Here is a 26,336-nt window from a genome sequence, read left to right on the forward strand (position 1 = left end):
TTCTTTCATTAAAAAACGCTACGAATTAATTCCAACACCTAATACTTTTGAAATTCTCAATATTTTCAAGCTATATTCAAAGTACTCAGAGATAAGAATTTCCTTAGAACCCGATTCTGTAACTCTTAACGACGTTGATGTCGTTGTGCAGATAATATGTAGAGTAAAAAAGTCCCTTAGCTGAATTTTACGATAATCAGATTATTTCGTTGAAGTATAGAATTCTGAAAATATATTTTAGAATTCTGAAGCTAAAGATTCAATCGAATTCAATAACCCCGAAACTCTTAAATCTGGATTTTCATTTGTTGATTAACTTGTGGTAAAAACGAGCATTTGCCTCTTTTATTATAATTATACTGCTTTTATTTCTTTTACTGAACCACTGATTTTTGCATCATTAACATTAATCGCAACAAAAACTATAATATATGCAGATTAGTTTACCGTTATCGTGAGAGAGACGGCAAAAAGAGGAAAGAAAGGCTTTATCACTGATAACAAAATGGATGATTTTGTAACGATGATTATTTCGAAAATAAAAGAGCTCTTGAGCTTCATCATTATGCAACAAACACAGGGTTTTAATATTATTAATATTAATTCTTCATTATGTATTGAAGTAATATCGACGAACGTGACAGCGATAAACGTTAACGTAATATTCAATAACCGTTGACTGAGTGCTAAGCGATATAATAATATTGTTGCGATATTGAAATGACGATACGAATAATGACGATAATTAAATATTTCATAAATATTAAAGTAATACCAATATTACATTCCATTATTTATTATTATTTATATTTCGAATTATTGATGCGCGTATCCATACACAATCCAAGCTTCGAAACAATCAACTTAACAGCGAAATACAAAATATCAGGCATGCATTTCCAACTCGCTTTTAAAATTGGAGATTATCTTGTGTGAATACAGTAAATGTAAGTCTCGTTAATTACAAAGCAATATAATCAGAGAACAACGGCCAAGCAAAAATTAGAGATGATAAAATAATAAGTAATGATAAATAATTTATTTTAAGTTGGTTTAATAAAGGAATTAAAATAAATTTTATTTTATTCGAAACAATCACGGATACGAAACAATCCTAAATACAACGTTATCAACGATAATCCCACAAGATTCACAGACTAAATAGACTGTTACGATGACGGAGTAGAGATGAGAGACGGGGGATAAATCTCTAGGAGAATCGAGATAATGACACGATGAGAAGTCTTTTTCCACTCCCTTTAATCTTCCCTAAATTTAAAGGGCACTCTCGGGCGAGGGTAATCGCGTGGAAGGCAGGTCGAATTAGTATATCATGGCATGGGAAAGGTTATGAGGTGAACGAGGGATGGGTAATTTCGTCGGATGTAAGGGGACGGCTGGTTAAACGAATTGGCCTCATCGTGGAGATTGAATTTGCGTCAAATCTTCCGAACAATGTCGACATTCACTGGTCCGCCTTGCTGCTCTACGAAACAAGAGGCAAGTTCAAGGATACGTGAAATCGCGACCATAAGATACCAAATTTCTTTCCTTAACAATCTGCGCGATCAGAGGTTAAGACCTTTTTTGGATATTAACCCTTCGACATTCTTACACCGAGATCGTTCTTGCTTTGCTTATTCGCGTAGCAACTTCGACGAGCAACTTTGGCAAGAAAACAAAATAACTCACTGGTGATGGTGTTAAGTGGAGAAATCGTACCAATTTAAAGTTTAAACCTCGTAATTGAGATATAGACGTTAAAGCGCTAGTTTTGGTAACTTAGTAGATTCTAGCGTGAGATCTGAGGATTAAATATTTATTTCACGTAATATGAATTGTCCATTCGTATTGCTTACCTTATACTCGGTTCCCTACTTGTTTCCCAATTGTTCTTTATTTATGTTTCATTTATTTTCCATTTGTTTGTTCTACGAGTTTTCCTCGATTTTTTTAGTGTTTCTCCCATGTTTATTTCACATTCGTTTTTTTTTTCTTTACCTTCTATTTGTTCTTCGTTTTATTCTTCGTTTGTTTTTAATTTGTTCTTCGTTTGTTTTCCATCTTCCTTATTTGTTTTTCCTTTGTTATTTTTTATTCCTCATTTCTTCCTCATTTGTTCTCCATTTGTGTTTTTTTTTTTCATTCATTTATTATCTATTTGTTCTTTATTTCATTCCCATTTATTTTTTCATTCGCCATTCTTTCATGAAACCAAATATGGTTCGTGCGCGGTCAAGGCTCAATACCGCTTTGTCGCGTGATCGATTTTCCGCTCGAAATTTCCTCGAAGTCAACGAATGGATGTCAAGGCGAAACGCAAAGTTTTCCAAGAAAGACTCCGCACGTCATACTTGGTTCCAAGATAAAGGAGCTGCAGTTATTCAAATAGAAATGCAGATACACATGCTCACGTTATGGCATTCAAAAAGCTTGACTTATACAGGGTGCTCAATATTGCTCAATTTTTTAAATCAATTCGGAATTAATCTCTTTAAGATGATCGTACAGAGAAAAGAAGAAAGAGAGAGAAACGATTTATTAAAGTTACGATTTATTAAATCAATTCGACCTTGGCCATAAATACAAAACACTCTCAGTTCATTACATTTTCTTGGAAAAGACAATAACAAAATTCAAAGAAAAACGAACAAAATATTACAACTGTTATAAAAAAATAATAAATATTATTAGTCGATAAAACTGTCTTTAACCTATTTTTTTAAATCAATTTGTGGGAGGTGCTTTATATTTTTAGCCAAAGCTGTAGCCGCCGAGATTTTTAAAAGGAAAAAAAAATTTATGAAATTCGTAAATTTAATACGGAGGCATGAAGTGCACCTAATTCCAATGACGATTAAAAATTGAAGACCTTGGTCATAAATTTCGGTATCTACGAGGTATCGAAAGTTATCTCTCGGTATCGGGATATCGGTAGCTGCGTTGGGCATCAGTGGCACTTACTCGTATCTACGGCGTCATCCCTTCCGATTTCCGGAATCGACCGGCCGTCGAACTCGCGTGAACCCCGGCTGACCTCTCTCGCCTTCCGGTCATCGTTTTTCCTGACGTCGTCGTGGGATAACTGGCCGGCTAGACGCCGGCAATCCGTGCTTTTCCCTGGAAAATTCTGTCCGGAAGAGAACTTTTCTACGGAACTTCGTCTACGAATGGCGCGCTTCGTGCTGTGAGTTTCCGCGTCGCTGTGAGCGCAGAAAGTCCGCGCGATCGTCGGACGAACGAAGGATGTAACGACGAATGTAAGAAGAGTAAAACGCACGCGTGTCGCTGAACGAAAATCGAGAGTGAATGGAGGATCAATGGAGATCGAAGACAAAATTAATGTGGAGAGCAAAAGGTCTGTGGCGATTAAGAATAAAATCACCCTATATATGGCTCGTCTAAGCTTTGGGATTTTTTCAAAGTTTTTTGCTTAATCTAATTTCTTTGCTTTCAGAAAAAGAACTCTTTGGAAAGAGTTTAAAATTGAAAATTAATGGTCAAATTAAAAAGAAGAACTTTCTGAACGTAAAATGGATGTGACATCTTCAAGTATTTATAGTACAGTGAGGATAAAAAAGTAACATTTGGATCATATTGGGTACATGTACGATTACCTTAGAAACACTTCATGTCCCTTTAATTCATAATCTGTGATTCAGAACTGAGAAAGTGGAGTTTTAAATTTGACTCGTTTCGATTTAATTTATATGATCTGAAGTTACAAGTAAATTGGCATCAAAATGTACCATATTTAAAATTATTTAAAAATTGTTGAGATGTAAGTGTATAAAATTTTCTTTGCTATCATATACCTTGTCTGATGCAAGCAAATTATTTTTAACTAATTAATAACTTTTATGAACTTTATATACCTTGACAATTATTGAAGCGATGTTCTCTTATTGACGTAGAGAAGCCCATCTAATAAGCTGTTTTTCTTGGAAAGAAATCTTTCTTACTCCAACTATCAACTTCACTTGGTTGGTGAAATAGCTCGTGGTCTGCGAAAAGTATTTGATATTTTCAAAGGATTCTCTTTGTGGCTTTTGACGTTGCTTTGTGGCATTGCAGCGTTGCACAGGTCTCTTCACAATCGTGTCTTTGACGCTAACGTAGCGATAGTCGAAACTAGTATTCCCGATCGGAGTATTCATCTTTTCTTCCGCAGTGAAGGAGATCAACCTTGGCAAAAATAGGAAATATTTGCACTTAAAAAAATATCGGTGTGAAAACATGATGTATATAATATGCGATCCATATAATTTTCACTGTGTTGGTGTTCATATTGTATTAATACTAAACATGATTATCATTTAAATTCACATGATAATGTTGCTACAGAATTTGAATAATATTAGGTACCTTATTCATTATTATTTAAAGTTCCAGCTTAAAACTTGTGGTATTTAGTGTAACAAATTATTTTTTGTTTCAAGAATGCAAAAGAATTCCAAATGAATGAAAAAAATATAAGTATAATATTTTTCATCAAAGCTGTATAACAAACTCCAAGAGTTTTAAATCCACACCTCCTGTTGGTGTTAATATTAACCCCTGATTTTATGAACCGTGTTAAAACATTTTTTTTTTAATTCAATTTAAAGGCTACAAAATTAAGCAATTAATTTTTTCAAAATTTTAACTGTTTTTTCAACATATACGTTATTATGTACATTTGATTTGAAATAAAAATATCGATAGAATTCATAATTTTAACGAGTGTCTTTAAATTTGATATACATTACAATGTAGGATCTGAAAGGTTAACATCAACATGGTGAGAATTATATAGAAAATTATATCATACGATAAATCCATATTTTTTACAGTGTCGAAAAGCTCAGGTCTTTATTCAAGGTTCCGTGTACGCGATATTTAATCATTGATAATTTTAAAGCTACAACGGCTTCAATATCGCGACTTTCCGATTTCTCCAGGCGATCGTGCTCCGCCGTGACTTTCTCTCTTTGACCGCGCCGTATCACCGAGGCGTTTTCCCGGGGCCTAATCACCTAATCGCGTTCGCGGAATCGAGGAGGCGAGCAGCGACCCCGGGTGCGATAAATTCGTGCCCCGTCCGCGTCGCAGCACCCACCGCTACTCGGTAATAAAGCGATCGATTCCTCGAGGCCACGTGAGTCGTGCGTTTCCAGGTATGCCACCCGCCGGCTCGACAACGAGTTCAGAGAAGTCCTTATGGGAAATCGATATATGCCCGGGATTCTTAATACGCAAATGTCGTTTCGGTTCGAGATATGCGATATCAGTTTCCGTTCCCCGCGCCCGAACGGAGCAGGATCCGAGGATCCATGATATTAATACATACTTTACTTTGTTATCAGAGATACCTGCAGGAATCGAAAAGAAATATGAGAAATTAACGGTATAATTTTCATCGGGTTACCGATAGGATTTGACAATTCGAGAAATATTGTAGAATTTCTTGGATTAACAGGAACGCTAGTGAATTTTTTTAAAAGTTTCATAGAAAATAGTTATTTAATTGTAATAATCAGGATTGGATAGTGTTAAGTTAAAAAGTTAAAAAGTTAATTAATTTTAACTTAATTTAGTTACATTTTATCGGTGACTATTAACTTTTAAGTTGATTTTTTTGAAGTCAATCCTCAGATACAATTATATAAAATGGTCAAACTTTTTTTTTTATTGTTCGTTCGTACAAAAATTTAACTTTTCAATTATTACTTTTTTTATTAACTTAACTTTTAATTCAATTAACTTCATTATGGATTAACTTGTATTTTAATTAAGTTAAATTTTCAAGGCTGTTAACTTTAACTTAACTTAGTTAAAAAAAAGTTAAAAAAAAATAACTTACTCAACTCTGATAATAATAATAAGAATAATCTTTATTTATTGCTATTATACGGCACTGATAAGATACAAAGTATTAAAGGCTGACGAATTAAATGCTACAGAAACAGATTACACAAGCAAAAGATAAGGTATCAACAAGACTGCTGAGACTCACCAATTACAAAGCATATAAAAGAAAGAAACAGAGAGATATAATGAAGACACATCCGTACATCTACATGCACTCAGACATACACATAACAACGGCACTTAATTGTGCATGACAAATTAACTTAGTTAGATTTAGTAGAATGAATGCAACGAAGTATAATGAAAGCAAAAAAAAGTAACGGTTAAGATATTAACTAGAAAGACTTGATTTTATCAAGGAACGTAAAGAGGAAAAAAACAATACAGAAGAATAACAAAAAATAATAAATGCAGAAGCACACGTAGGTGTCGCTGCATAAAATATAAATTTATTATATAGCGAAAGAGATTACATGAAAAAAAAAAAACAAAAGCATGAAAAATGTAAAATCCTTACTTTCCTCATAGTCTATTATTTTTTTTTCATCAATAAGTAGAAAATCTTTGCTTAACATATTTAACCTTTTAAAAAGAGAACTCTTATTTATATATTATACAAAAGCTTTATTTTTTAAATCAAAATTTAAGGTTCTATAGTTACGCAAAAAAATTTGTGCACATTTCCACATTCAACGATTGACACCTTCTGTTACCAAGTCCAACATCCCGATAGATCTAAATTTTATAAATTCAATTCCGTTGTCATGACCGATTTGAGGAAAGGTTACGACGGGGTGGCAGGGTGCAGAAGGAGGAGGAGGAGGAGGAGGAGGAGGAGGGACGATTCTTTTCAGTGAAATCGTTCTAACGCAGCGGGAGAATCCGAAATCAGGAGACCGTCCTCTTGGTCCGTTCCTACAAATCCATAGCCACCCTCGCGTCAGCTCGCTTCCTTTTCACAATTCCTACGCCAATTTCTCATTCGCCGCCGATCTGCTGCAAACGAGACGGACAAATGGTGGTCGCCTCCCTTTGGCAAGGACGAAGGACCCATTCGACCTCCGGGGCGAGGCGCTCGTCCAGCGTTCGTCGAGCTCCAGGAGATCCATCTCACGACCTGGACGTTCAATCTTCCACCGCGAAGCTCCTCTTTTATTTCCGCGATTAGGCGAGATTAATTCGCGGTGCCTGCGGGTGTTCGCGACCGGCGGGATAAGTCCCTTTATGGATCGCCGGCCATTCGATCGCGTACTTTTGCTCATTAGTGCGGGAATTTTACGTGACAAATTGCCGAGGCGGGAAAAGGAAGGAAAAAACATGAACGTCGGGTCTTTAATTCTTCCCAATTAAAATCCATCTGTGTCTAATTATTCGAATAATTATGTCCGTTAATAATCCTTATTCATTTTGTTAACTTTCCGTTTCTCTTTCGTTTCGTTTTTTACATTCCTCATTAATTTTTTAATTCTCTCCACGATGATCGGTACGTCGTTAAATATCTATTCTTAAATCTCCTGACCTTCCTCCGCTCTTTAAGAGTTTTCTTCATTACAGCTCTTTTATTAAATCGCTTATTTGCATTAAACAAATTTAATGCAAGTAAAATACCTATTCTCTGCGGATATTGATGCGTAAGTTATACATTCGTAACACGGTAGATACAATTTGCAACTAATTGGGATTACCAAACGAAGTTAAAGTAAACGTTTGACTCTGAATTTGAGTCTTTCTCAGTGCGACAGTCAAGTACAAACTAGAAAATAGCTTTAATCTTTGGAATCTCTTGCATTTCAGGAATAGGATCGCGTTCGATCTTAATCTCGTCGTTTTGGTATTATTATATATTATGAGCCTCTGCGAATGTTAGTGTATAAATTATATATTTATACGCGATATAATTTGCAACCAATTAGGATGTACCTACTTATCAAACGAAGTTAAAGTAAACGTTTGACTCCGGATTCGAGTCCTTTTCAGTGCGGAAGTCAAGTACAAACTACGAAAGAGCTTTAATCTTTGGAATCTTTTGCATTTCACGGGAATAGGATCGCGTTCGTCCTTGCCGCGTTTTTCCTTGACCTAATAAACCTCGTCGGTTCCGGTATATTATATAATATATGACTGGCAAAGAGGCTAATATTTCCTAAATGCTTTGCGTTAGAAAGATTTATGTTTCGCCATGTAAACTCGTAACCAGGATGAAGAGAATTCGGAGACATTTAGTTGATGCGTGGGCGTTAAATATGGAAGCGAGCGTGCCTTAATTAGCGTGCAAATCCGCCGAAATTCGCGAGGCGGGACGCGAAATTCATGCCTCGACGGCACGCTGTTTCCTGACGTCGTTCTCGTTTTCCCTAATGAAAGTAAATCTGAAACGCCATGAAACTTCGGGCGAACGATCTATTCGCGAGTTTAACGGTGAATCGATCGGCGAGACTACGCGAGCTTCTAATATTACGTAACATTTAATTCTCCGAAGATGGTTCTCTCTCGCGGAATTAATCTTTAGCCGTTTAATTAGTCTCCCAATTATCTCTTCCGGTAATTCCGTCTTTTTTGTTCCAACATAACTTGTTAAGCCATGTTATGCACCTCTGAAAATAAAAGAAACCGATAAATCCTCGATCGATTCTCAAAGTTATTTGTGAAAGTTACGCTCGAAACTTAAGGATGTTTTATACAACATTAGCTAAAGATAACAGCCAAAAAATTAGCTAAAAAAGCCAATATCAGCTAATTGCCAATAAAGTTTTGTCTTAAATACGTTCTGGGATCAAGTACAAAAAATAAAACAACAAGTAATTTGGCTTATAATGGCTTTATACAGCGAAACGATCACATTTTACTGTAGTGTTTTAGGTGTAAATAGGTCAAAATAAATTTTTATCTAAATATTTATATTAGAGTTTTAGTAGGCTGAGAAAAAATACAGTCAATTTTAATAAATATTTAAGTTCAATACCAACCAAACATTTACTTTAATAAATAAATATTTATTCAATAAAAATAATGATTACTAAATCAAATTAATGGTTCTTGCATCAAATAAATATATTTGCAGTATTTAACTAAATATTTATTAAAATTGATTAATTTTTTTCTCAGTGTATATTTAAAAACATAATTTAATTCGTAACGACCTCATCAAATTTGCAAATAATTACAGAATTTTAATTTTCACATAAGAATCAAGGCTAACAAAAAATTAAATAATAATAAAAGAATTGTTTTAAAATTTTACACAGATTTTTAGACGTAACAATGGCACAATTTATGAAATTTTACATTTTTGATAATATTTTCATGATATGACACATACAATCTTAATATAGACGTTCGCCTTCGAAATAGAGAATATCTTTCGCTAAGATATTTTCTGTGTGGAACAAATCGCTATTGACAGGATTATTTGACAGCTTAGATCTGAGATATATTTGATCAAATTATACCGTTCATACTCAATGTGACTTTTTCGAGTGATATTTCTCCGATGTTATTATTTTCTCTTCGAATCGTATGTTCTTTGCTTCTATGAAAAGTAATCTCGAGTGACATTTCTCTAAAGCTTTCTTCCATTTTCTCTTCCTGGTACCTATAATTTTTTTTTAGATAAAATTTATTTTATTAATCTTCCACAATTACATATTTCCCTTGTATCTGATATTGCTATCCGACATATCACTTTTGTTCTTTAATCTCTTATTAAAAAATACTTTGAAAATTTCAGCTGCAAATATTTTTTTCTGGAGATATCTTCTTGTCATAATTAATTTATACGCAGTGAATAGCAGTGAATAATTTAACTTTTTTTTTCTCGCGTTTTATATTTATCATTTTTGACATTTATTTCCATAATCGATAGGATATACTCAATTAATAACAAAAATATAACAAAAATCATCGAGAGAGATTTTTCTTTCAAAATTGATCGGTGGGAATTCAGTGAACGATTTAATTAATTCTGAACTTCACTTTTGACATTTCCTGGCATTAACATGTTTAATAATCGATTAATGATAAAGATATTTCTTTACAGATTATTTCCTTTTTAGAATTAATGATGGACAGAATTTAATTAAGCTTTCAATTACGTTTACACATTCCGGACATTTTCCGATATTAATAGCCGGAGAAAATACTTAATAATAAAGATATTTCTTTCCGGGTTACTTCCTCTTCAGAGCCACGACCGATTCAATTAATTGGCCAATTTAAAGCTGCCGGTGTTTCAAAGAATCGCATTTTTCTTTATTCTTAGAAAGAGTCAATCCACCCCATCTTTCCTTTCGGATTATTCGACTCGTGACCCGTGACTGATTCAATTAACTCGTCAATTATCTCCCATTCACGAGGCGGAGGGGATGATTCTGAAAATTATTCACGATCGGCGACTCGCTCTCGAGACTCAACTTGAACCGTTTGCGCATCGCGAATAGCTGTCGAATGGCTCGCTTTGGGATGCCGTTTGATTTTGGCGCGGCATCCGACAGGCCCGATGATTAATTTATGTAATCCACAATTTGCGATTTTGCGTTTCGCTGCATCGCCAAAACACGTTCGGCCAGATTAATGAGTCACTTTTACGCCATTTATCGCGACGACGAGGATCTATGAATTATATTCGCTGCGCAAAATCTCCTTGATTCTCGTTCAAACGATTTCATCATTTTGCGGATTTTGAATTTTGTTTTGATACTTGAATTTATTAAAATTGGTCGATAAAAGTTGAAAGCAAATTTCCGAAAAGTATATTCGATTGGTATCTATCTAAGTACAATCGACTGGCACGTTAACTCGAGATTTGTTTTTTTATATTGAATTAGTGTATATTTTTGGAACTTAAGTGAAATATACAGAAAAAGTCATTCCGTTCCTAAGAAAAGATTACTCAATTTACTTTCCTTCTTTTAAGTAACGATTATTTGTAACAAGGAAATTTTCTCGATAATAATCTTAAAATGTAGATACAACAAATTTTAGAGAAACTTTATTAATGTGTCTCATAACAAGAATTTTTTTTGAAGAATGTTAGAAAATTGAGCCAAGAAGTGACTTTATATATCTAATAATAAAATTCAATTTGTTTTAATTTAATAATTTTGATTAAAGTATTAAACTTATTAGGATTCGAAATATACTTTGAATAAATTCGATGTTTGTGACAAATTTATAGATTTCCGGAACTTTCGAAATACTTGAAACAAGTAATTATTATTTGCGTACAGTATATATTTTTCTGTCGGTTGGTTTTCGTTTGATACTCTTGGCTAAAGTGAGAAAACAATTCTATTACAGTTCAGTGCCAAAATAAAAAACAAATTCACGGTTTATCTGGCGAATCTTTACTGTTCTTCGCGTAATAATTACAAATCGCGACATATAAACGAAATAAGGTCTGTTTTATGTTTTTAACGAAAAACAAAAACATGGACTTCTCTCTCGATGTAAATAAATAATTGAGCGCGACGACAAACTTTGGTTGGCTGTTTTTTTTTTTCCAAAAGGACAAAGGATAACAGCCAATTATTGTAACAATGAGCCAGCCAGCGAAAAAGACAGGTATCCCATTTCGCGAGTACTATCAAACGGATGGAGGCCATTTCGCCGACGCGATTTTTGCGCGACGAGAATAACGAGCAATTATTTAGCGAAGGGCGCACGTCGTAATCCCCAAATACAAATTTCTAATAGAAACTTTTATTATGTTAAAATACGACCGTAAATCGTATTTCTGTTATTTTGGCAATTAAAAATTTGGGGATATTGATATAGCAGATTTACGTAAAGTGTTACTGTTGGAGCTAACAATAAGACGAAATATAAATGCGTGTAATATTTGTATGTAGAAATGGAATGACTAATATTTGTATTATTAATTATAATTTTATTCACAATCTCTCTCTCTCTCTCTTTTGAGAACAAATGCAAATACATGAATGTCATTTGAATTTATAACAAGAACAAATTGAGTTTATTTATTGATACTTGCAGTCTCTTGTTGTTTCACTTCTCAAAACAATGCTTTTGGTGAAAATTGGAAAGATAATTATTGACACATCGAAATTTACGTCATTTACTTAGATTTATGTTTATTAATTTCTTCAATTCGATTGTATTTATGTAACTCTCAGCCCTACTGTTATTTGATTTTATTATTGTCTACTTTTAACTGCTATTTATTTAAGTTTCATTAACGTTCTTTACTCATTATTATCTTAATTAAATTTTGTGTCACAATGCCTATTTATTACCGATAATGTATTATTAATTAATTCGTCAAAATGGATGTAAAATACGGGAGAGGAGCCAGCAATTATTCAACAAATATGCCAGACAAATTCATCGAAATAAAATTGGCGTTAATTACGCGAGTTGACCATGTTGCAGGTTATTAAGGATAGCCAGTGATCCCTGAACATTTTCAGAATGCACGCTCCATATTGGAAATGGAGTTTAACGACCGAGTATAATTCGCGATCCGATAACAGCACGCCACACGTTCGAGTACAATAATAATTAAACAGTCATTTTTGCAAATCTCTCGCTGCAAATAACCGAACACTTCAGCGGTTCTCATATTTTTGTAACTCTTGTATTTCTCTTGTATTAGATTTCTTTCCGTTTTGCTTTGATTAGGGAGAGCCTAATGGAAATTAATCTGACGTCTTAAGCTGCAGACAATTTTAAGTTACAATACTAGATTCAAAGTTAAAAATAAATTAGAGTCGAAAAATTTTTAATAAATAAATATAAAGATCGAAGATCCGAAGTTTTAGTTCCAATTGTTTAAGAATTTATAAATTTGACCTACCGTTTTTATACACTTTACTATAAAAAAAAAAATGTTAACCAGTATTCATAATCTTATATTCAAGACTGTCTTAAGTTCAATCTTGAGGTGAACCAATCAGAGGCCGATATTCAAAATCGGTTTTTATTTTAAGATTGTTTTAAATAATTGTCTTAACATGCTAATACGACCCTCTGATTGGTTCGTGACATCTTAAGATTATAGTTAAGGCGGTCTTAAATATAAGAATCGACTATAAATACCGACCAGAGAATCACGTTAGTGTCTTAAGACATTACTTAAGATACGATCTTAAAATAAGAACCGACTATGAATACCAGTCTTAAAATAATTAGCCGGAAAATTCTTTTTTCCAGAGATTTATTCAAAAAGTCGAATTCTCTCTCTCTCTCTCTCTCTCTCTCTCTTGTCTCTCTCTGTTCTGATCTTAGCGTTACCGCAAGTTCTGAATTTTGTGTCTTCGGATCCTCAAATGTTTTGGTGTCTTTTATTAGTCTTCGGAAGTTCCACTACGCAGCACCGGAATCCTTGTTAGAATCCGAACCAGTTCGAAATTATCTTAGCAAAAAGGCAAGGGCGGCCGTCGTGGAGGGGAGGGAAGTGCTCTTTATTAAAAATTCTTATTCAAAGTACGCCCGTAACAGTGGCTCGTAAAAGAAATCCTGTCGATGCAGGAAGAGAGCTTTAATAAAGGAATCCTTAATGGTGAAATTGCCGATCGTCCTGACGCTCCTTCGGGAATGACGATGAGTCGTTCAGTTTATTAAAAATCTTTTATTTACGACATCGTGATGATGGAGAAATTGCCATCTATGAAAATTTCATGAATATAATAGGGATTGTGGATTCCCTCGCGTGAGAATTTATTGTTGAAGAGATACTTTTGTTGAGGATAGTTCTGCTACTTGATGATTGTAAAAAAGAAATATGAACTGCAAAAACGATTATATAAATACTTAAGGAATCAAGAAGAAAACTGAGACCTTATACAAAATAAAAATAGCTCTAAGACATGATATTCAGGATTCGAGACACAAAAATTTAAGAGTTTGATTCGAGAATCTAATAACAATTTAAAGTTCACAAATTCGAAATAGAATGTAGAGAAATGTAGAGAAGACCAAATTGTTGTAAATAATCTACACGCGCGATGCTTTTGATGCAAATTATTTTACATAACAATTTAATATTATATTAGCAATATAAAATAAAAAGAAGAAAAGTATAATAAAAAGAATAAGAGATAAATAAAAAGAAGAAAATGTTCTATTATACAGTTATTAGCTTTTCGACAATCAAAAAGTATAATAACTGAACTCGGTGTCTCCCCTCAATATATGGGAATTTAATAATCCAAAATTTAAGGAGTTTAAAGCTCAAAGATTAAAAAGAATCCAAAACCTGCGCTTTTAATTCTCAAAATTTATTTTCTGGGATTTATAGTTGAGGATCTCAGATATAGGGCTGGCAATAAGAATCAAGAACATATACGATTGTTCAAGTAGGGAGCAAAAATGTAAGATATATGGAAGTATTTTTCTTACACAGGAAATGAATAATGGTCGCTGTGCAGAGAATAAAATGATTGGTTAAGAAATCGAAAGGAATCAAGGAATAAACAATTCCGTTCGTAATTAAATTACCTGAAAAAGACATAAATTTCTGGACAACCCAAATTCGCATCTACGCGCGCCTTTTTGATCCGCCAGCAAAAGGAAGGAAAATAGATTTACGTAGTAGAAATTGAATTACATGGAGAGACTTTCTTTGCCTCTCATGGGAACATCATCGAATCCTTACCTCAAAGACGAAAAGAGGCTTCGTGACCGGGATTGTTCAACTGGAAATGTAAATGCGGAATTAGAAGTTATGATAAAAATACAATTCTTGCGGAAGAAAAAAATTGGAGATTATTCATACTCGTTGACAGAGTAGTTACAAGAATAATTGTAAAACAAATTGCTATTTTTATAAGATAATTGGCGTAAAAGATAAGAGTATAATAACGATTATCGTAACAGCTCTATTATTGTCGTAATTATGCTGTTATTACTATGTACTCTAGCATTATTGTGTAACATTTACAATCGTCATTATATTTTTTCGCTACGTTGCATTTATTTTTGCCGTTATTAAGCTATTCTTTGATAATGACTGTTTTATGCAGCTATTAACTATTAACGACATTATTGACGGTAGCAAACAATGAGAGGAAGGCAATGCAATAGTAACGACAAATTAACGAAGTCATTGCGACGGGGCTGATGGAAGTAGTCAGGACGATTTATTTTCGCGTACGGTTCAATGCTCTTGATGCTTCCCTACTTCGAGTGTTTGTCGAGGAGCGCTCGTTTCCCTCGACTTTTATCTTTACGGCGGAACGAATGCTCTCAAGAACAGCCATCGATATTCCCGTCCCGGAAATATCGGGCTTGTTCTTCAGTACGACGTGTTTCAAGACGATCGACCGACCCCTTCCCCGCGATAAATTATTGTTTCCTGAAAAATATCCGCCCGTCCCGCCCTTTTCTCCGTCGATTTTCAAAATTCTCGCTCGATAAACGCACCCCTTCATCGCTCATCTGAAAACAAATCACGAAATACTGTTTCCTACATATAGCGAAGAAAAAGGTTTTAATAAATGAATTTAACTTGATAAAATGTCATTTTTCCTGAACTGACGGAACAAATGGAAGAAGTAAAATAAAAGATCTTCATTTCTTCAACATATTTACTTAATTTACTTAATATTGTTTAAAATAAAAGATAAAATTTGTTTATCTCCAGAAATGCTCTCTATAATAATTTTTTTTATTATCGGAGATAGATTCAAAAAATATTTTTTCCATATACTGGTTATTTCTCAAGTACTGTTCAATATTTTAGGAGTCTATCTATGAGATTATTTTATGAAGAGAAATATGAATTTTTTTTTCAAGAAAGAAATTTTTTTTAACTCATTAGATAAGATATTATCTTCATTCATCTATAATGAAGTTTTCTAAAAAGTGATGGCACAGAAATATGATTTAGTTAATACATTACTGTCCCTGTTACTTATACTATGTTAATGGACGGAATCAAATTTTTACAGATTTTTATTACGTTCATTGTAATTTTGTTATTATAATTATATCCCTAAAAAAAAGGACAAAAAAATTAATTTTTTAAAAACCTTTTCAGGAGTGAATAAAAAAATGATAATTTTATAGAATTTTTACTCTATCTTTCAAACAAGGCCTTTGAGATTACATGTTCATAAAAACTTTTCTTCATAAAATTAGCTCCTAAAATATTATCCAATGTTTAAGAAACACTCTATACGACGGTCTCTTAAAATCGATCTTTGTATTTATTTTTTACGTTTACCTCGGACAAACATGTGATGGAGATTATTTGTTCGTAACCATAATTACGTTACTTTTATTTCAGGTACAAGGATAACAGGGCTTACCCTTGGCCAGGCGGGGAGAGCCACTTTATCCTGTATCCCGAGAGCGCGAATCAAACGATCTACACGCAGGAGATGAGAGCCTCGGATGCGGGACGGTATTCTTGCCAGGCACGTAACGACACAACCACTTTGGAGGGTGACATCACTCTCTCTGTACTCGGTAAGTAGGATATCCTAAACCAGGCTAAACCTGATGGGATTCATTCATCAGCCTATATTAGAAGCTCAAAGGAGATCCTTACTATACCTCCATTCGACATTTATGTAATAGAAATACGTTACGTAGAACGAGAGCAAGATAATGATGAATAGTAATGATAAGATTGAGATCAAAGAGGCTATTCACGGAGAGTGATTGAAATATTATAACATGCAAAAGATTTCTTCTCTCGCCCCATAATTTGCACGGTGCATATGTAATTGCAACGACCAAACACCTTAATTCAGTATCGATATATTTATGTTTTCCGAATTATGAATTCTAGAGTAATCTAGTCGAAGTGAATTTATTAAAATTGAATTTATATAATTTTTGTTATAGCATAAATTTTTCTCTGACTTGAGAAAAAAAAACAATTTTTCCTTTTATATTATTTAAAATATTAAATAATGTAATACATACAAACTTATTATAGTAGACTTTCTGAGACATAAAAAAATGTTAATTTTTATATTTTTGCATGTCTCAGAAAGTCCATTATACGTCTAAGTTAAAATAAACAGACACATACACATATATAATTTGTATTTTATATATATATATATATATATATATATATATATATATATATATTTATCATAAAAATATTAATTAATAAAGAAAAATTGCAAGTTATGCAAGCAAATATTTAAATTGCTTATCTTCTTGGAATACAAAGCTCTGCTCTTTTTAACAAATTACAGCTATTATATACTATTACGTGAGTTACAATTTTTCCTTATTGATGGATATTATGTGTTTGCAATGCCAAAATAATTTTTAGACAGCTTTTTATGTTTCCATTTCTTAGGGCATATAAGTATTACTGTTTAAAATAATGATAGAAATTTTTAATGTTAAATATCAATAAGATGAAAAACAATAAAAGTAACACTCCCGTTGAATTCGTCTAAAAAATTGAATTCGACCCTTACACGATATTATGAAAAAAATTAGTGTTATTTAAATAAATTCAACGTGACTTTGATTTAAAAAAAAATTTTCATTTTTTATTTTAAATAGCTTGCATAAAGTAGTAAGATGAATATTTAATCTTTCAATCTTTTTTTAACTCGGAAGCGTTCCAGAAATCATGCGGACTGTTAAGGTGACTCTACACAGTCAATAATACTATGAGTGTTAATAAATTATATGGACGATATATTATTGATCGTGTGTGTTAATATTGGATTGACGTAGAATACTGACGGTGATCTGGATTTTGATTCTGGAGTATCAGCATCGCTTTTAATAAAGCGATGCTAATAAATACATGTCACAGTATGTCATAGTGCGATAGATATGGCACATAAAACTAAAGTGAAATATATTGCCGATAATATGGCCGTGGTAAGGTTATAAAAATACTAAAAATATTGATGCGTACTGTCAGTATTATTTATTAAATATTACCGATCAGTTTTATTGACCGTATAGGGTCACTTTCACGCTGAACACTTCATATGATATTTGAAAGAGTAATTTTTATATATTATCTAAAAAATGTACAAATTAGATAGGGACAGCTGATTCAATCTTTCTAAAATCGCTTTTTGTTTTATCGAGTTTCAAGAGATGACCCACGATTTATGGATTTATATCTAAAGCAATAATCGGATTTTTTTTTAATTTCAAACGTTCGTAATAACAACAGCTAAAAAAGGGAGGCATCAATCGGAAAAGTGCACGCGTTCGATTTGAAACGCTGTCGTTGCGATTAAAAAAAAAAAAGAGCGCAAAATTCGGATGATCACACGAAGATGCGCCTTTGACGCTTCCATTCAAAATAAAAGAGGGGCAGAGGACGCGGGGACGATTGTCGCAAAAAGCGTTGCAAAACGTCAATCGCTATCGTCGACAAAACGATACTCGTTTTCGATGTCCGCGTCAAAGAGCCTCGTCATCATGATACTGTCATGTAGAAATCCCGTGGGACACAATGTTGGCTCGTAGAGAGAGAAGACCCCTCTGCGATTCTTTTCGGATCTTTTTCTGCGTCCGGAACCTTTGTTATTACGGACAAATCTTTCCTACCGTTTAATCAAATGTTTTTTTCCCCGGACGATACAAATTCGGGGATAAAGGTTTTGAGATCTAAATAGAGAACGAATGTTGTAGGTTTATTTTGTAAATAATATTTAATCGGTTTTATTCTCAACTTTTTCCTCTTTTCCAATTATATTGTATTATATATAAAACGTATTGGTTATTCAGAGCACTGTGAGCGATGGATTGAAGATAATAAAAGATAAAACTAGATAAAGCAAAGTATCGAGAAATAAATGATAAAAAATATGCTTCTCTTTTCAAGTAAAGATTTTGTTGCTCTTCTTATCTATGGATCGATAATCATTCTTCCTGAAATTCATCTTCGCGTTTGTTCCCACGAGATAACATAACACGGTGGATATATCGAACTCCCACGAATGTATCGACCCGGAATTTCAATTAAATCTCTCTGTCTGTCGGATCTGATCAGTTCCGGGCAGTCAGTTCGCTTTTCCGGCGCATGTTTTCAGTACCGGCGTGCATGGCAGGAGAAAACCTCTAAAAGTGTTGTATTGTTCAGCCACATCGATTTTTATGACATCGTAACATCGTTTTCCAACCAGAGACTTGAATCGTATTTCAGGGGCAGTCATCAAATTTTTGGGTTTTAACAGAAAAGTCAGGAAAGCGAAAGAATGGCGGTATATATATTTATTAAAATAATTACATGCACTGTTAGAAATATAACCACGAACTTCCTTTACATGTAAATGAAGCTCGTAGTTAAAAATAATGAATGATTTGACTGAAATAAATTTTTATGAAATATATATTAAATTTTATGTACGTGTACTGTATATATAATTTTTTGTTATAAATACATTAAATTTAATGTCGTGTCTTGAAATTAAGTTCAAATTGTGTAACTTAAAAGTCAATGAAATTTAAGAATATTTCTAACAGTGTGATTATTAATATTACAAATTTGTATCAATTAATTTTAATGTCCATTAATTTGTTTCTTAATTGTCCTGAACATTCGCAATATTCGTGAATTTTTTAAATACGCGCAATAAATTTTATTAATCATTAATTTAATGTACTCGCATTTATTATTTATTATTAAATATGAGATTTAAATATGCCTGTATATGTTTCAAAGGAAATATTTATTTTTATTATAATTATCCTTGATATTTATGATATTCATGGACCTTTTAAATATTCGCATGCGCCATAAAATTTAGAACATGCGAAAAAATTTTTACGTTAATTTATTAATTTATTATTACATATATTAGGTGTTGGAATTAATTCGTAGCATTTTTTTAATGAAAGAATGTTATTTATTTCACATGAGCATTAAAAAATACATTAATGAAAGTACTTCCCATCACTTCCCATCTCTTGTAAAACGCTACGAATTAATTCCAACACCTAATATATATATATACATGTTCATGTAAAAATATAAAATATGATATATAAATATATGTATACATTTTTACGGAAAATTTTTAATTTTCATATTCACGTATTCTTCAAGTAAATCTTTAATTTTGTTACAACTATAAAAAACGAGACATGTAAACATATATAAAGAGGAGAGTGAAATAAGAAATTCAGGATCACCCACTTCATCACTTCTACAAGATAAAGTTAAATTCGGTCGGATAATGTAATCGCGGAGAATCGTCGTAGCGTCGTATTAGAATTCAGTTGGAAAACGTCGTTTTGGAAAATTTCGCCTTTTCGCGGGCGACGAGGGCGAATTGCCGAATTAATATTCATCGGAGGAGCGACCGCGCTTCCGGTCGTCTACGACTTCTAAACCCCTCGATTTAGCACGCATTCGTGCACCGCCATTCTTCCTTAGTGTCCTGCCCGTCGATATAACCAACTTCCAGCTTCGCCCCAGCAATTTGCCGGAAGTCGTCCGAGAGAATTTCGAGCCGGCGACGTTTAATTCTTTGAGCACATATTAAATTTCGCTGTTCAATTCTTCGCCTCTTCACTTCATCCGCCGTCAAATAATTCTCACAATCAGCTATCAATTTATCTACGTTGTTAAAAATTACGGATCCAAGAAATATTTGAAGGCTTGAAGAATATAACATTGAAATATTTTCTGATCGCGATGATTCATCGTATTTGTATTTCATTCGTAAATTTATTTATTAAAAATTGATGCTGAATTCACTAAAGAATTGGAAATTGAAACAATGTAAGACAATTCGATCCGCATATTTATGTTGTATTTTTATCAAGTAATTCAATGAATTATACACTCTTGGCCAAAAGCCAAAAGTATAAATAATCCTCGCAAATTGACGTCAAACATTTTATGTCTAACGAAAAATGAATTATCAAATAATTTTATTGAAAAACAATATTTATTTTATAACAGTTTTAATATCTTGTTGTTTTCTTGTATCTTGTATTTTAATATCATGTTGTTGAATTTTATTATCGTCTTTTCCAAGAAAACGCGATAAATTAAGGGTGCTTTATATTCATGGCCAAGGTTGTATAGCTTTAGTAAATTAAAGGAATTCACGCATTAAAAACGTTTTTCTGTATCGCTCATTTACTACAACGACATAATTAAAAAATTGCCATTTTGAAGTTGCTTACAGAAAAGAATATATATTTTTATTTCGCTAACATCAGTTGTTACTCCAAAATTACATTTTCAAATTAATATATTGCAAACAATGTTAATGATTTAAAACATTCAAACTTATTTTCTAGACAACTTTGTTTTCAAAATTGTGTGCTGTTATTATAACAAATGGAGCGGTATATTTATATTGGTCTCATATATTTTTATTAAAGGTACTTTGCGCAAGATGAAGGGAAAGATAATTAACGTGAACAACAGGGATTATAATCGAGAGTGGACGCTTTTCTTCGCGTGCCTTGGGAGTAGATTAATGAATAAATTCCTTACACGAGCTAAGAAAGCAATTGCTTCGCGGAAAATTGCCAGTCAGGAAAATTGGTACGACCCGATCTCTCTCTCTCTCTCTCTCTCTCTCTCTCTCTCTCTCTCTCTCGCTCTCTCTCTCTTGATGCATTACGCGTTCGAGCGAGGTGCGTAGGTAGAAGATTCTACGAACGACCAATCGAATCCGCTTCGTGGAAGACGTGGCATGCATCTGTTCACCGATGATGCACCGCAGTTTGACTTTGGAATTATCCTCGCAGAAGTCTACAATTGAGAGAAGAAATCGTGTATTCTCTGTCTTCAATCTTTGCATTATCTTAAGAGATTGAAGAGTAGTTTTTTTTTTCATTACGAAGAGTTCTTGACACTAAATATTTGAGAACTGTGAATGTGTTCTAAGAAGACATGATTTGAAAAGTTCACTGTTCGTATTTCTCATTTTTTATTACACAGCCTTGGCTATAAGTAATAAAGCACCCTCAACTTTATTGCATTTTCTTGAAAAAGATGGTAATGAAAGCCAAAGGAGGATTAGGGCTAGTATAGTCGATTCTTATATTCAAGGCTGTCTTATAGGCTTTTTATAGGCTTTTTACAATAAGCCATTACCTAAGTTTTAAGTCGTAAGCTGTAAGAAATTAACCAACTACAGTCGGTTATTCTTCTCACGTTTGACTGCGATTGGTTGATTTTTTATAACCTATGATTGAAAGCTTAGGTAATAGCTTATTGTAGAAAGCCTCTTAAGTACAATTTTAAGAAGTCATAAATCAATCGGACAGCTGTATTATCTTAAGACATTACTCAAGACGATCTCAAAAGACTGGACTATGAATAGCGTCGTAATAAAATTAAAATGGTTACAAAATTAATTCTCCTTTTTTCGTTATACTGTTATAAAAATAAATATTACTTTTCAAAACTATTCTTCAATTTATTCTTTATTAAATATAAAAAACGTCAATTTGCGTTGAAGTTGGAAAGTATAATAATAAAATATTTATGTTCACTTTTGTAACGTGATTTCTTTATTTAGAATTGATTGCGCTCGTTTCTTACGATTACCAATTGATGAATCATTCGTCAGCGAGGTGTTGACAGAAACGTTAACAATTGTCTCAATCGCGCCTCGTTGGCTTATCAGCTGATTCTTGGGACGGCAAGTGAAGCGTATCAGAGTTATCATTGTAACGGCTATTTTGTCTGGCCTATTTTTCGAGGTGGGTGCCGTTAAAGGCGCCGTTAAATTACGGGAACGCGTTCGCGGAAACTTTAATCGGGGTTCTTCGAAACAAAGGCAAGCAACGCGCGCGCTTGACATCCATGCCCAACCATATCAGCGGCCGTAAGTGCAACGGATTATCGTCGCTCCGTTTGCGCTGTCCCTCATTGCGAACGCAATTACGATCGCACTTGAAAGCGTTTTTCATCAATTTTCCATTCGGGATTCCGCTGTCTACAAACCTTTAAATTCCCAATTTGCAGACACTTAAAATATTTAAGCTCTTTTAATCCCGCAAGACAATTTTTATAGAATTTTTTATTGCAGTATTAGATACCTCGATTACGAAATAAAATAGTTTAACAATTTAACAGCTACAAATTATAAATTTGATAAAATATTTAAAGTATTAAATCTCTTCAGAAATGCTCAACACAATATATATTTTCATTGTTATTTTTCAGTTTGTCATAATTCTTTAAGCACGACTTAGCTTTTTTTATTGTTATTCATATATACGTGATTAAAAATTTTAATTTATTAAATTTGTCGTCATTCCATTAATTTTGCATCTGTGCAGGCTTTAATTTATTGCATTGTTTTCTTGCGAAATAATATTCAAAGGAAAAACAAAACAAAATATTAAAATTATTATAAAAAGTATCATTATAATTAAAATAAATATTATTATAACGAACAAATGTTTTTTTCAATCAAATTGTTTTTAATTTTATTTTTTGTTGGATACAGAACGTTTAGGTATACATGAATCTGCGGGGATGCGTTATATTTGGCCGAAACTGTACATACATATGCATATAGAAAATTATCCATAAAAGTGCGAAACTTTGGCTGATTTCTGTCCAAACGGTGCGATTATTTGCAATTCGTATCTGTTTGATTAAATACGCTTATAAAATTAAGCTCGAGCTCAACGGTATTTGGCGGTGACTGTCGAATAATTGTCGCGAAAAGCTGTCGGGGGTTCGCTTTTATCGCCGTGCATTATCGCGAACGCGACGACTAATTTTCGCCGGGACGTTTCCATTGATCAACGCGAGCGTAACGGCGAATCAAATTGTCGCAATTTCAGAGGCGCGGACAGTTTTTGCTCGGCCAAGCTTCACGTAACAAATGCAAAACAACGTCGACAGAGATCGACGCTGCAATTTTTCGCCCCAAGTATTTACGGGGTGCATTCCGACTCCGTGTATAAATTCACGTCTGCAACGCGCCCACGCGCCCACGTTGGCAGTTATTATTCGGCGAAACAGAAACCCGATCGCCGGCCCTGCGATCGTCCTGACGACGATGAATTCGATTTTCGCCAAATTGCAATCCGCTGAGGGGCGAAACGTTGTTGTCAATCGGCTAGCTCTCTTTGTCGCCGTCGAGATCGATTCCCGTCGTTACAAAGGTGGCCCAGACGCGCGCAGCATCCACAAGAGCTTCTGCTGTGCCGCAAAATTCTGCCGTTCGCGACGGAATGGATGATGAAAAATTGTGCAATGCGCAATTTTTCCTATGCAATTTTAATTTTTTTTTTTTTTAGAGTTCAGCCTTATCTAGAAGTATAAAACATTCTCAATTTATCACATTTTTTAATAAAACTGTATTTTAATTTATTTTTCGTTAATTATAGTTTACGTCAATTTAATTTGGGGGTTAATTTATACTAAGGCTGTAGGACGACATGTTACAACAAAAGTAATATTTTAATATTATTATAATACGGAAAGAACTTTTCTCTGAAATATTAAAAAATTTTTTTAAATGAAATAATTTAAATTCTGAAATATTTTAAATTTTTTTTAGAACTAGATACAAATCTAAAAATAATATTGTTGAACTATAAATAATTACGTAGAACACTTAAACTGGGTTGCTAGAATGTCAAAACTTTTTGCAACATATTTGCTCATCATGCTTGAGTTTCCTACATAATTATTTTGATGTTTCAACAGAATTATTTTCAGATCTGTATCCATCTAATTTTTTATATACTTCAGCGAAATTGTAGTTTCCATGAATATACGTTTTTTAAACGGTATACTTTGATGTTAATAGAGAAAAAGATAATATTAAATATCCATTATAAGTATAATGGCTTTTCTTGATATCTCTGATATTAAGTAGCGAGTTCTAGTAATTATTTATGGAATTATTATAACGCATTGTTACTTTAAAACATTTTGAAATATAAAATATTTACATTTTAGCATTTATTCATATATTTTCTCATTCTTCTTAAACCAGTATTGCCACACGAATATATGTATATTTGAGTGTGTTGTTTGTTATTTAATCTATCTAATTCTACTTGGCTGCATACCTTTCGAGTCATTCAAAATTTAATAATAGTATTTAATAATAGTATTTGTCGCGTGTTAATGTGACCCCGAAAACGTGTTGATTGCTGATAGCTTCTTTTTCGAAGTTTTCACATTAAAATAATTATTCCATGAATCAATTGTAGTTGTACTGTTAATCTTATGTTTTCATTCATCTTATATCTTAATTTAATTTTGTAATATATGTATAATATCTTAATTTATATTATATATAATATGTATATATACTATAGATTTTTACTGAGCAGTTTATATGCGAAAAAAGTTATGTGCACATATTTGCATATATATTCTGCAAAATTTTTTTTTTTTTATTAATTTTATAACCAAACACTTTTTTTAAACAAAATCGATTTTTTAAGGTCTATTTTTGTGTGAAACCACATTATGTTTATCTTTAAGTTATGCAGTCGCTATATTTTTATAATTAATGTTCTAAGTAATAAATGTTTCGTAATAAATGTTTGAGTCTAAAATCGATTGATCGACATTTTGATGAATCGATAAGTTTTAAATTGAAATATTGATTATTAATTATTAGGTGTTGGAATTAATTCGTAGCGTTTTACAAGTGATGGGAAGTACTTTCATTAATGTATTTTTTAATGCTCATGTGAAATAAATAACATTCTTTCATTAAAAACGCTACGAATTAATTCCAACACCTAATAAGTTATTGTATAAATAAGAGAAGCATAATGCTACTTTTTTTTACTATTTTTTCCTCTTATAGTATTTTTATTGGAATTATCAAAATTGAATTTTATTATTATTATACGAATCCGGAAAGGTCTCGTTTTACACAGAAATGTTTAGAAACGAGAGCACAACGCGATTTAGGCGTTTTAGATCGCCAGTTTCATAACCGGAGGCTTCGTGCGGCGCGAAATATTCCCATCAGCCTTAATTCTTCTGCTACACCGAAACCTTTTCGACTTCTACTTTTTTTTTTTCATTTGAAAATATTACGGAGAGAGAATCGACTCTGCAGGAAGGAGTGTGGTGCGTGTAGCAATCTGGTGGGTGGTGCTCGCAATTGCAGGGTCCGCGCGACTCGCGAGAGATGGATTCATGAATTACGGGCGCACAACGCACAAGCCACGCGCGGTAAATTGCAGCGTTGGGGAATTGGGTCGATTTAATCCCGCGTTTTGCGTGTGAGGTGCGCGTAGGTAGGTAGATAGATGATGTTCCGTGAATCCGCGATCAATTCCCTTCGTGGAAGCGCGCCGCGTGTTATAAATGCCGCGTGGTCGGCGACGGCACTTATTATCCGGGCGCACCGATGCATCCGGCGAGATGGAGAGAACAGCTACCGACCACTCGAATTTCTCTTTCACACACTTTAAACGTTAACGCCGTATATGTTACACCCTATATATATTTATATTTTATTGAAAGATTAAAAAATATGAATTTTATATCTTGACAACAAAATTTTTAACAAAATTTAAAATCTACCTACAGCTTTTTACATACTTCATTTTTAGAGATTTTAGGTAAAAACCACCCT

General features: G+C 33.1%; 1 protein-coding gene and 1 long non-coding RNA gene across 4 annotated transcripts in view; one reads left to right on the forward strand and one right to left on the reverse strand.

The window, feature by feature from the left end:
* The window catches only part of LOC105152046 (interleukin-1 receptor accessory protein-like 1), a 242,216-nt gene that overhangs the window by 132,440 nt on the left and 83,440 nt on the right, over positions 1-26,336 (forward strand). The window contains exon 2 of the mRNA XM_011066072.2: positions 16,094-16,275. Within this exon, the coding sequence (XP_011064374.1) occupies positions 16,094-16,275 (182 nt within the window). The remainder of the gene's footprint in view (positions 1-16,093; positions 16,276-26,336) is intronic.
* Positions 2,150-6,069, reverse strand: LOC105152045 (uncharacterized). 3 transcript variants are annotated; one of them, XR_015547950.1, is made up of 3 exons: positions 3,876-6,064; positions 2,965-3,120; positions 2,150-2,374 (listed from the first exon to the last, which is right to left on the reverse strand). It is a non-coding gene; the product is annotated as an uncharacterized LOC105152045 (long non-coding RNA). The 3 variants fall into 3 exon arrangements; XR_015547952.1 differs by having other exon boundaries at positions 2,150-3,130; positions 3,876-6,069; XR_015547951.1 differs by having other exon boundaries at positions 2,150-2,492; positions 2,965-6,069.

Source organism: Acromyrmex echinatior, chromosome 17 (assembly GCF_024713525.1).
Source record: "Acromyrmex echinatior isolate Ae372 chromosome 17, ASM2471352v2, whole genome shotgun sequence".
In the NCBI taxonomy this organism is placed as follows: Eukaryota; Metazoa; Arthropoda; class Insecta; order Hymenoptera; family Formicidae; genus Acromyrmex; species Acromyrmex echinatior.